This window comes from Pongo pygmaeus, chromosome 16, assembly GCF_028885625.2.
Source record: "Pongo pygmaeus isolate AG05252 chromosome 16, NHGRI_mPonPyg2-v2.0_pri, whole genome shotgun sequence".
NCBI classification, from domain to species: Eukaryota; Metazoa; Chordata; class Mammalia; order Primates; family Hominidae; genus Pongo; species Pongo pygmaeus.
Window position 1 is genome coordinate 64,880,141 of NC_072389.2, and position 12,998 is coordinate 64,893,138.

At 41.9% G+C, this 12,998-nt stretch overlaps 1 protein-coding gene across 8 annotated transcripts in view; it reads left to right on the forward strand.

Annotated features, from left to right (window-relative positions):
* Positions 1 to 12,998, forward strand: part of FAM81A (family with sequence similarity 81 member A) — an 85,470-nt gene that overhangs the window by 44,037 nt on the left and 28,435 nt on the right. For all 8 annotated transcript variants that reach the window (XM_054451907.2, XM_054451902.2, XM_054451904.2 and 5 more), the window contains one exon: positions 9,936 to 10,054. In XM_054451907.2, coding sequence (XP_054307882.1) covers positions 9,936 to 10,054 — 119 coding nt within the window. The remainder of the gene's footprint in view (positions 1 to 9,935; positions 10,055 to 12,998) is intronic.

The window sequence follows — 12,998 nt, forward strand, 5'->3', positions numbered from 1 at the left end:
TATAGCCTTTGTCATTTCTATAGTGTCTATTTTGTTTTGTTTTTTGAGATGGGGTTTTGCTCTTGTCGTCCAGGCTGGAGTGCAATGGCGTGATCTTGGCTCACTACAATCTCCACTTCCTGGGTTCAAGCAATTCTCCTGCCTCAGCCTCCTGGGTAGCTGGGATTACAGGTGCCCGCCACCATGCTTGGCTAATTTTTGTATTTTTAGTAGAGACGGGGTTTCACCATGTTGGCCAGGCTCGTCTCGAACTGCTGACCTCAGGTGATCCACCTGCCTTGACCTCCCAAAGTGCTGGGATTATGGGCATGAGCCACCATGCCCAGCTCTATGGTGTCTAATACAGTGTATTAGGCACTGGGCTCGTTCTCTAGCTTTGGTTTTCTGGAGATGGGGTCCAAGAATTTGCGTGTGTAACAAGCCATGTGGGTGAGACTTATGTACCCCAAAGATGTTTGAGAACCACTGGTCTTATGCCTTACTATAGGCAAAGGTTTGCACCACTACATACAAAAAGAGTGTTACTTTCTATTGACTCTAACTAATAGGTATTACTTCCTATTAAGAGAGAGTGCACGAGAGATTGCCAGCGCCTTCTCATCAGCGGGAGAGTGCCAGAACCACATTAGTCAGATGCAAAGTTGCCGTGCAAGAATGTATTCAGATGACTCACATTTTGTCATTCACAGGTGATTGTAACTAGTTTGTATTCCTCTTCATAGAGCAGGTTCATTGAGAAAAAGCTGGAAGCTACAGAAATAATAGATAGGTCTTGCAATTCTAAATTCTTTCTGGTGAATTTTTTTTTTTTTGATGGAGTCTTGTTCTATTGCCCAGGCTGGAGTGCAGTGGCACAGTCTCGGCTCACTGCAACCTCCGCCTCCTGGGTTCAAGTAATTCTTCTGCCTCAGCCTCCTGAGTAGCTGAGACTACAGGTGCGTGCCATCACGCCCCGCTAATTTTTGTATTTTTAGTAGAGACGGGGTTTCACCATGTTGGCCAGGCTGGTCTCGAACTCCTGATCTTGTGATCCACCCGCCTCGGCCTCCCAAAGTGCTGGGATTACAGGTGTGGGCTACTGTGGCCGCCTAGTGAAATTTTCCTTTTTACTGTCAATGCCTCAAGCAGGTTTCCACTAAGGGAAACACAGAATATTTACATTCCTAATTTCTTTTTTTTTACTAAGAAGTTTGAAAATCCTGAAAAAAATACACAAGTATTTTCTTTATGTATGTTATACTTCAAAAAAAGAAAAGAAAATAGGGTTAAGAAGAGGGAGCACAAAAACAAATTATGTAAGCATAATTACATCTCTACTTGGGCTTTCCTATTCATTTCCAAATGGGCCTGCAAATTGTCAGCACATCAGAAACCATCAAAATTTCTAGAAATAAGTAGTAACAAGCAGATACCCAGGAATGTAATCTCAAGAAACCCTTGGATTGGTGCAGAAGGCAAGAGAAGATTGTGGTTTAGTGTGCCTGTCTCCCCTCTGTTCCCAATCCAGGTGCCATCTTCCTGAACAGTTAGGATAGGCAGGCAGGAAAGCCTGGGGAGCCAGCAGGATCCCATGGTTACGAGTCTCAGGAAGAGGGTCCAGGCTCACTGCTTCGCACCCTGTGACTAAGCTAGTCTCCTGCCCCATGGAGGGGTGGAGAGGTTGTAGGGGTGGGCTCGTTCCCCACTGCCTCTGGGCTGGGAGAGCTGAGGGAATAGGATGTAAAGAGGCATCCTTCTGGTACCTCACCTGGAGACAGGCCCTGTGCTTCCCACTCGCTACACCACCAGTCCACAAGCCTCTTCCACTACTCTCAAGACTACCTACTTAAGGCACTTCAGTGAGTAGAGAGAGCAAAGTCACATCACATCTAATGGGGCCCTGCAGCCACAAGGAGGAAGAATAAGTACTGTCCTTAAAACAGGCGCAGATGAAATAGAAAACAGGTAAGCCTTGAATAAAAAATAATTCCAACATTTAAGGAGGTCCAAGCGTCACATAAAATTTCTTCTTGAACTTAAATTTCTAAAAGTCAGTAGATGGACACGAGGGCAGAGGAAGACGGCAGAATAGAAGCTTCCACCAATTGTCCTCCCCACATGAACACCAAATTTAACAACTATCTACAAAAGAAAGCACCTTCATGAGAACCAAAAAGCAGGTAAGCGATCACAGTGCCTGATTTTAACATCATATCACTGAAAGAGGCACTGAAGACGGTAGGAAGGACAGTCTTGAATCACTGACACCACCCCTCCCCCATCCCCTGTCAGCGGACCACATGGCCCTGAGAGAGAATCTGTGTGCTTTGGGGAGGGAGAGTGCAGTGTTTATGGGACATTGTTTTGGAATGCAGGGCGGCCAACCAGCAGTGATAAGCAAGTAGTGTGCCATGGGCCTTGGGTAAGACTCAGACATTCTGGCTTTAAGGGTGCCTCTACACATTCACAGCTGTGGTGGCTGTGAGGAGAGACTCCTTCTGCTTGAGAAAAGCAGAGGGAAAAGTAAAGGGGACTTTGTCTTTAGCTTAGGTACCAGCTTGGCCACAGTGGAGAAGAGCACCAAGCAGGCTTTTGGGTCCCTGACTCCAGGCCTTGGCTCTTGGACTCTTGGATCTCTAGATGTACCCTGGGCTAAAGGTGGGGCCCACTGCTCTGAAGGGTGAGTCCCAGGCCTGACAGGATTCACCACAAACTGAATGAAGAGCCCTTGGGCCTTAAGTGAACAATGGCAGTAGCATGGCTTTATTCCCTTTGGGCATGTGGTGGACGCAGGGAGACTCCTCACCCTGGGGAAAGGGGAGGGAAGAGTGGGAAGGACTTTGGTGGTTTCGGCACTAGCTCAGCCACAGCAGAATAGAGTACCAGGTAGATTTCTAAGGTTTCTGATTCTAGGCCCAGGCACCTGGACAGCGTCTCTGGACCTGCCTGGAGCCTGGGGGAACTCATTGCCCTTAGGGGAAGGACACAAGCCTGGCTGGCTTCACCATTTACTGATGGTAGAGCCTTGAGTGAACACACGGGTAGCCATGTAGTGATTACAGCAGGACTTGAGCAAGATTCGGTGCTGTGCTGGCTTCAGGTCAGACCCATCACAGTCCCAATGGTGGTGGGTACAGAGGTGCTTGTGCCCCTCTTCCCAGCTCTAGGTAGCTCAGCACAAAGAAAGAAATACTTTGCTTGTTTGGGAGAAAGTAAGGGAAGGGAATGAGAGTCTCTGCTTGGTAATCCAGAGAAATCTTCTGGATCTTATCCAAGACCACTAAGGTAGTACTTCTTCAAGTATGCAAGAACTACAGTGTTATTGGGCTTGGGGTACCCCCTAATGCAGATATGGTTGCAGTGACCGAAAACTTAGATTACTTAACACCCAAGTCCCTTTGAATATCTGGAAAGCCTTCCCAAGAAGGATGGGTACAAACCTTGACTAACATCCACAAGCATCAAGACCATCTAGGAAAACATGACCTCACCAAATTAACTAAATAAGACACCAGAAGTCAATCCCAGAGAGACAAAAATATGTGACCTTTTAGACAGAGAATTCAAAATAGCTGTTTTGAGGAAACTCAAAGAAATTCAAGATAACACAGAGAAGGAATTCAGAATCCTATCAGATAATTTTAACAAAGAGATTGAAATAACTGGCTGGGTGCAGTGGCTCATGCCTGTAATCCCAGCACTTTGGGAGGCCAAGGCGGGTGGATTACCTGAGGTCAGAAGTTCGAGACCAGCCTGGCCAACATGATGAAACCCCATCTCTACTAAAAATACAGAAATTAGCCAGGTGTGGTGGTGGGTGCCTGTAATCCCAGCTACTCAGGAGGCTGAGGCAGGAGAATCGCTTGAACCCAGGAAGCAGAGGTTGCAGTAAACCAAGATCGTGCCACTGCACTCCATCCTGGGCAAGAAGAGCAAAACTCTGAAGAAAGAAAGAAAGAAAGGAAAGAAAGGAAGGGAAATAATTAAAAAGAAGCAGAAATTCTGGAGTGGAAAAATGCTAGTGACATACTGAAGAATGCATCAGTCTGTTAGCAGAATTGATCAAACAAGAAAGAATTAGTGAGCTTGAAGACAGGCTATTTGAAAATACACAGAGGAGACAAAAGAAAAAAGAATGAAAAAAGAATGATACACACCTACAAGATCTAGAAAGTAGCTTCAAAAGGACAAATCTAAAAGTTATTGGTTTTTAAGAGGAGGTAGAGAGAGAAATAGTGGTAGAAAGTTTATCAAAAGGGATAACAGAGAACTTCCCAAACAAAAGATATCAAAATTCAAGTACAAGAAATCAAAATTCAAGCACAAGAAGGTTATAGAACACCAAGTAGATTTAACTCAAAGAAGACCACCTCAAGGCATTTAATAACCAAACTCCCAGAGGTCAAGGATAAAGAAGGGATCCTAAAGGCAGCAAGACAAAAGAAACAAATAACATACAATGGAGCTCCAATAAGTTTGGCAACAGACTTGTGGCATGACATATTTAAAGTGTTGAAGGAAAAAAAACTTAGCATAAAACCTACCATAGTGTGTCTGTTGAAACTATCCTTCAAACATGAAGGAAAAATAAAGACTTTCCCAGACAAACAAAAGCTGAGGGATTTATCAACACCAGGCCTGTCCTACAAGAAATGCTAAAAGGAGTTCTTCAACATTCAAGAAAAGAATGTTAATGAGCAATAAGAAATCATCTGAAGGTACAAAACTCACTGGTAATAGTAAGTACACAGAAAAATGCAGAATATTATAATACTGTAATTGTGGTATGTAAACTATTCCTTATCTTAAATAGAAAGATGAAAAGATGAACCAATAAAAAATAATAACTTTTCCATACATAGACAGTACAATAAGATATGAATAGAAACAACAAAAAGTTAAAAAGTGTGGAGATAGTGTCAAAGTATAGATTTAGCAGCACTCCTGAATATATATATATATAAAATATATATGAAAATAAAGTATAGAGTTTTTATTAGTTTTCTTTTTGCTTGTTTGTTAGTTTGTTTATAAGTGCCTACATCAAAAAAGAAGAAAACCTTCAAATAAACAATCTAAGCATATGTCTTAAAGAATCAGAAAAGCAAGAGCAAACCAAACCCAAAGTTAGTAGAAGAAAGGAAATAATGAAGATCAGAGCAGACATAAGTGAAATGAGAACAATACAAAAAAATCAATGAAACAAAAAGGTTGGGTTTTTGAAAAGATAAACAAACTGACAAACTTTAGCTAGACTAAGAAAATAACAGAAAAGACCTAGCTAAATAAAATCAGAGATGAAAAAGGAGACATTACAACCCATATCACAGAAATTCAAAGGATCATTAGAGGCTACTATGAGCAACTATATGCCAAAAAATTAGAAAACCTAGAAGAAATGGATAAATTCTTAGACACATACAACCTACCACAGTTGAATAGTGAAGAAATCCAAAACCTGAACAGACCAGTAAGAAGTAACGAGACTGAAGCCATAATAAAAAACCTCCTAGCAAAGAAAAGCCCTGGACCCAATGGCTTCTCTGCTAAATTTTACCACATTTAAAGAGAATTAATAGCAATCATACTCTAACTATTCTGAAAAGTAGAAGAGGAGGAAGTACTTCCAAACTCGTTCTATAAGGCCAGTATTACCTTGGTACCAAAATTAAACAAAGATGCAAAACAAAAACAAAAACAAAAAAACAAAAAACCTACAGGCCAATATCCCTGTTGAACACTGATGGAAAAATACTAGGAAACTGAATTCAGCAACACGTTAAAAAGATCATTCATCATTACCAAATGGGATTCATTCCAGGGATGCAAAGATGGTTCAACATATGCAAATCAATCAGTGTGATACATCATATCAACAGAATGAAAGACAAAAAGCATATGATTGTTTCAACCGATGCTGAAAAAGCATTGGATAAAATTCAACATCCCTTCATGAGAAAAACCCTCAAAAAACTAGGTGTGCAAGGAACACATCTCAACATAATAAAAGCCATATATGACAGACCCACAGTTAGTAATATACTAAATGGAGAAGAAAGGAAAGCCTTTATCTAAGATCTGGAACACGAAAAGGATGCCCACATTTACTACTGTTATTCCACATAGTACTAGATGTCCTAGCTAGAGCAATCAGACAAAAGAAAGAAATAAAGGGCATCCAAATTGGAAAGGAAGAAGTCAAATTATTCTTATTTGTAGATGATATGATCTTATATTTGGAAAAGCCTAAAGACTCCACCAAAAAACTATTAGTACTGATAAACAAATTCAATAAAATTTCAGGATACAAAATCAACATACAGAAATTAGTGGCATTTCTATATGCCAATGGGGAACAATCTGAAGAAGAAATCAAGAAAGTAATCTCATTTACAATTGCTATAAATAAAATTAAATACTGGCCAGGTGCTGTGGCTCACGCCTATAATCCCAGCACTTTGGGAGGCCAAGGTGGGCAGATTACTTGAGCTCAGGAATTTGAGACCAGCCTGCGTAACATGGCAAAACCCTGTCTCTACCAAAAATACAAAAAAATAGCTGAGCGTGCTGGTGTGTGCCTCGGGAGGCTGAGCTGGGAAGATTGCTTGTGCCTTGGGGGCGGAGGTTGCAATGAGCCAAGATCGTGCCACTGCTTTCCAGCCTGGGTACAGCACAAGACCCTGTCTCAATAATTAAATAAATAAATATAGGCTGGGCGCGGTGGCTCACGCCTGTAATCCCAGCACTTTGGGAGGCCGAAGCAGGCAGATCACAAGGTCAGGAGATCGAGACCATCCTGGCTAACAGGGAGAAAACCCATCTCTACTAAAAATACAAAAAATTAGCCGGGCATAGTGGCGGGCGCCTGTAGTCCCAGCTACTCGGGAGGCTGAGGCAGGAGAATGGCGTGAACCTGGGAGGCGCAGGTTGCAGTGAGCCGAGATTGCGCCACTGCACTCTAGCCTGGGCAACAGAGCGAGACTCCATCTCAAATACATACATACATACATACATACATACATACCTGTGAATTAACCAAAGAAGTGAAAGATCTCTACAATGAAAACTATAAAACATTGATGTGAGAAATTGGAGAAGACTCATAAAAATGGAAAAATATTCCATGTTCGTGGATTGGAATACGTAATATTGTTAAAATGTCTGTACTACCTGAAGCAATCTACAAATTCAATGCAATCCCTATCAAAATACCAATGACATTCTTCACAGAAATAGAAAAAAAAAAATCCTAAAATTTATATGGAACCACAAAGTACCAAAATAGCCAAAACTATCTTGAGCAAAAGAACAAAACTGGAGAAGTCACATTACCTGACTTGCGATTACGCTACAGAGCTACAGTAACCAAAACAGCATGGCACTGGCATAAAAATAGATACATAGACCAATGGAACAGAATAGAGAACCCAGAAACAAATCCATACATCTACAGTAAAATCCTTTTTGAAAAAGGAGCCATGATCATGCAATGGGGAAAAGACAGTCTGTTTAATAAGTGGTGCTGGGAAAACTGAATATCCATATGCAGAAGCATGAAATTAGACCCCTATTTTGTACCATATACAGAAAATCAAATCAAAATGGATTAAAGATTAGAGAGGAGCAGAAAAGATAACTGTTGGGTACTAGGCTTAATGTACAGAATATGTACAACAACACATTAAACCCAGTACGCAGTAGTTGTGTTTAATTATCTTACAGAAATAGTCTGTACAACAAACATCCATGGCACGAGTTTACCTATGTAAAAAACCTTCACATGTACCCCGAACCAAAAATAAAAGTTGAAAAAAAAAAAGACTTAAATCTAAGACCTCAAACTATGAAACAACTAAAAGAAAACATTGGATAAACTCTCTAGGACATTGGAGTGGGCAAAGATTTCTTGAGAAATACCCTTCAAGCACAGGCAACCAAAGCAAAAATGGACAAATGGGATCAAATTAAGTTAAAAAGCTGCTGCACATCTAAAGAAAGAACAAAGTGAAGGGAGAACGTAGTTGCAAACTATCCATCTGACAAGGGATTAATCACCAGAATATATAAGGAGCTCAAATAACTATAAAAAAATCTAATAATCTGTTTAAAAAGTGGGCAAAAGATCTGAATAGACGTTTCTCACAAGAAGACATACAAATGGCAAACACGGGTGTATGAAAAGGTGCTCAACATCATTGATCATCAGAGAAATGCAAATCAAAACTACATGAGATATTGGCTGAGCACAGTGGCTAACACCTGTAATCCCTGCACTTTGGGAGGCCGAGGTGAGTGGATTACTTGAAGCCAGGGGTTTCAGACCAGCCTGGCCAACACGGCGAAACTCCCATCTCTGCTAAAAATACAGAAAAAATTCAGCCTGGCGTGGTGATGCATGCCTGTAATCCCAGCTACTTGGGAGGCTGAGGCATGAGAATCGCTTAAACCCAGGAGGTGGAGGTTGCAGTGAGCTAATATCATGCCATTACACTCCAGCCTGGGTGACAGTGAGACTCAGTCTCAAAAAGCAAACAAACAAAACTACAATGAGATATCATCTCACCCCAGTTAAAATGGCTTTTATCCAAAAGACAGGCAATAGCAAATGCTGGCAAGGATATGGAGAAAAGGGAACACTCATACAGTGTTGGCGGGAATGTAAATTAGTACAACCACTGCGGAGAACACTTTGGAGGTACCTCACAAAACTAAAATAGAGCTACCATGTGATTCTGCAATCCCACTGCTAGGTATATACCTACAAGAAAGGAAATCAGTATATGGAAGAGATATCTGCACTCCCATGTTTATTGCAGCACTATCCACAATAGCCAAGATTTGGAAGCAACCCAAGTGTCCATCAACAGGCAAATGGATAAAGAAGTGTGGTACAGATACACAATGGAGCGTATTCAGCTGTAAGAAAGAAAGAGGTTCTGTCATTTGCAAAAACATGGATAGAACCAGAGGTCATTATGTTAAGTGAAATGAAATAAGCCAGGCACAGAAAGATAAGCTTCGCATGTTCTCACTCACTTGTGGGAGCTAAAAATTAAAACAATTGAACTCACGGAGATAGAGAGTAGAATGATAGTTACCAGAGGCTGAGAAGGATAGTGGGGGGTAGGGTGGAAATGTGGATGATTAATGGGTATTAAAAAATAGTTAGAATTAATAAGATCTAGTATTTGATAGCACAACAGGGTGACTATAGTCAATAATAATTTAATTGTACATGTGAACATAACTAAAAGAGTATAATTGGGTTGTTTGTAATAGAAACAGTAAATACTTGAGGTGAGGGATACCTCATTCACCCTGATGTGATTATTACACATTGTATGCCTGTATCAAAGTAGCCCATGGCTCAAACCTGTAATCCCAGCACTTTGGGAGGCCGAGGTGGGCGGATCACCTGAGGTCAGGAGTTCAAGACCAGCCTGGCCAACATGGCGAAACCCCATCTCTACTAAAACAAACTCCGCCTCTACTAAAAATACAAAACTTAGCCAGGTGTGATGGCACATGCCTGTAATCCCAGATACTCGGGAAGCTGAGGCAGGAGAGTTGCTTGAACCTGGGAGGCAGAAGTTGCAGTGAGCTGAGATTGTGCCACTGCACTCCAGCCTGGGCAACAGAGCAAGACTCCATCTCAAAAAAAAAAAAAAAAGAAAAAAGGAAAAGAAAATGGCTTCATTACTAAGGAAGAAATACTAAAACTAAAGGAACTTAGTTTTTAATGGTAAATAAAGGGACTTGCTCTGGGAGGAGCCTTTAAGGTCTCTCTCTGTCTAGGCCCCCTAGTTCTTTGTTTAAGTGTGCATCAGGTGACTGTTGAAAAGGAGTCTTATGAAAGACGGAGTTAAACATTCTTACTTTTGCCAAAAGTTTAAAATGCTTTTGTGGAAGCGTGTGAATTCTTAGATGACTCCCTTAGTGTTTTTTATGTTGCCCAGGTACTCCAGGAGCAGATTCGTGCCCGGGACAACATTAGCTATGGAACTAATTCTGCCTTAAAGACCCTGGAGATGCGCCAGCTCTCCGGTATGGGAGATCTTCGAGGAAGAGTGGCAAGGTAGGTGTTCAAATGTTGGGGTCTCTGCTCATCAAAAACCATTTTCTATAAACTCCATTTTAGTGGGGAATATATTAATGAAGCCCCAAAGCAAATGCCTTGCATTCCTTTAGTACATTCCCTCCCTGCTTTGGCCATAAAATCCAGTGGTAGGAGTTAAACCTGGTTGTGAGGGTGCATGAGTTTCTTTTGTGACGCAATTGGTGTTGTCTTCATGGGAAGAAATGATGGGAGAACTCACTCAGCTGACCTTGTAATTTGATAGGGTAATACTATGTTTATTGAATCCGATAATATAAAGTTGACATAGTTTGTATGTCATTTTGGAAATTTAATTTTTCCTGTTATTCATTTTTATTTTATTTTCTGAAAGTATTGGTCTGGGAAAGATTGGAAACTTAGAAAAAAGATCTTTCACCTCAGTATGAAAAGTGCTATTTTCTCAAAGTGTGCTGCATGGCCCAGCAGCCTCCACATCACCTGGGAGCTTGTTAGAAATGTACTGTCTCCAGCCCACCCTACAACTACTGAGTTAGAATCTGCATTTTAACAAGATCCCTGAATTCGTATGCATGGGAAAGTCTGGGAAGCACTGTACCAGGACTGTGTCTAGGGCTATTTTTATCTGGCTGGGACAAATTTGTCCGAAGTATTTATGGGCCTCTTCTGCCCTCTGCTGGGCATAACAGCCAAGCACATTAATACGTATCAGCACTGGAGCTGAGGAGCAAATGGCACTTCCCGTCAGCCTGAGGTGGCAATGAGGGTGGTCTGCAAGGAGTTGGGTGGAAGAAAGAACAAGGACCTCCAGCATGCAAGGCCTGTGGAGCAGGGAGGAGTAATGTTAGGGTGTGTTTGTGCAGACAACATGTCGAGGGCCTTGAATGCTGGGCATGTGTATTTGAGTCTGCTGGGTAAAGATCTGTCTAATATCAGAGGGCTGCAAGGATTGGATGGGGGACAGGTTGATCACTCTCCTTCTGTGGTTTTCTGTCCTCATCAGGATGAACTCCAGTCTCCTTAGTGTGATCCTTGGTGATGACACCCTGTTGACTCCCTCTCCTCTCTCTACCCTTGCACTGTACCTTTCAGCAGTGATCAACTCTTTCTTAGTCCCTGAATAAACCATGCTCTTCTATTGCTACACCTTTGTACATGCTGTTCTCGTACCTAGCATGCCTTTCCTCCTCCTTTTCTTTTCTTTTTCTTTTTGAGACAAGTCTCACTCTGTCTCCCAGGCTGGAGTGCAGTGGCACAATCTCGGCTCACTGCAACCTCCACCTCCTGGAGTCAAGCGATTCTCGTGCCTCAGCCTCCCGAGTAGCTGGGACTACAGGCACTCACCACCACGCCCAGCTAAGTTTTGTATTTTTGGTAGAGATGAGGTTTTACCATGTTGGCCAGGCTGGCTTCTAACTCCTGACCTCAGGTGACCCGCCCACCTCGGCGTCCCAGAGTGCTGGGATTACAGGTGTGAGCCACCGCTCCCGGCCTCCTCCTCCTTTTCTAACTTCTTTTCAGTCTTTAAAGTTCAGCTGAAGTGTCACCCCCTCTGGGAGTCTTCCCTGACACCCCCACTCCATAGAGCTCTCCTAGCATTCACTGCTCTATTGAGTCTCTCTGTTGTCTTCCTCACTTTGCTGCCTTTACTATGTTGGAGGGGGGTTCCAGATGTGTTAACTCTCTATAGCTAAGTGCCTGGAACAGTCTCGGGAAAACAGTAGATACTCAATATTCATCATCAATTTGGACGAAGAAATGACCTGGAAACTCACTATAATAGGACTGGAAAACCTTGACTCCTTATTGGTGCAGTTGAGCTTAAAATAAATGCCAGCTCTGTGATACCTCTCAGAACAGCAGGGAGTTAGAAGAGCTTGCGAGCTACAGGACAGAGGAGGGACTTCAGGAGGACTTTGAGGGTCTTCGCAGCTACTTGAGTTGCGGGTGAAGATCAAGTGAGGGAACACATGTGAGAGGCTTGGTGCCCTGCATGCGATGAAAAGGGCCTGCAACCAGTGGTAGTTTTATCATCTCAGGGGCAAGAGCAGTGACGTTGTCCTTATGATGCTGGTTCTAATACAAAGTAGAAAAATTATTTTAAAATACTTTCAGGAATCTTATATTCTTCAGTATCTTATCAACTTCTCTACCCAACTTGTTCCTTCCCTGTAACAAAAACTTTCACTCTAAAGGCATCAAAAATGTTTGTTATGAGTACTAGATATTTTTGCTTTGTTTTTTGGCTATATTAGAATGCTGATGAGACTTGACTGTTGAAATGAATTCATGTGAAATAAAAATTCTTTGGAAAAGTTTCTTGGCTTTCTTGTATTGATTATGTAATTGTATTGGAGGGGTGTGAACATTTTAAGTGGTATTCTTAAGATACTAGGTTGCTATATTATTTCATATTTAATTTTATAGTTTTTATGGGTCCATTGGTGATGTAATTAGTAGCAAATGGGCTTTGATTTTTTTCCCCTGTAAATCCAGCTCAGAAGGGCAAAGGGAAGTTCTCCATAAAGGTGAGATACACATTTAGCTCATGTGGCATACCGTGTTCTAAACAGGACTTGATCAGACCCGAAGGCCCGATACATGGCCTCCTTTCTCTCTCTCTCCTCTCTCTCTCTGAACACCTTTAGTGAGATCTAATTCACATACTGTGTAAGTCACCTACTTAAAGCACACAATTCAATGGTTTTTAGTATATTCACACAGTCATGTAGTCATCACCACAATCGATTTTAGAATGTTTTTATCATCCAAAAAGAAACCCCATACCTGTTAGCTGTCACTCCCCATTTTTCCCCAGCCTCCCCAGTTCCCCAGTCCATGGCAGGCCTACATTCTCTGTCTAATGGATTTCCCTCTTCTGAGCATTTCGAGTGAATGTGTTCCCTTGATTCTGGCTTCTGACACTTAGCATCATGTTTTCAGG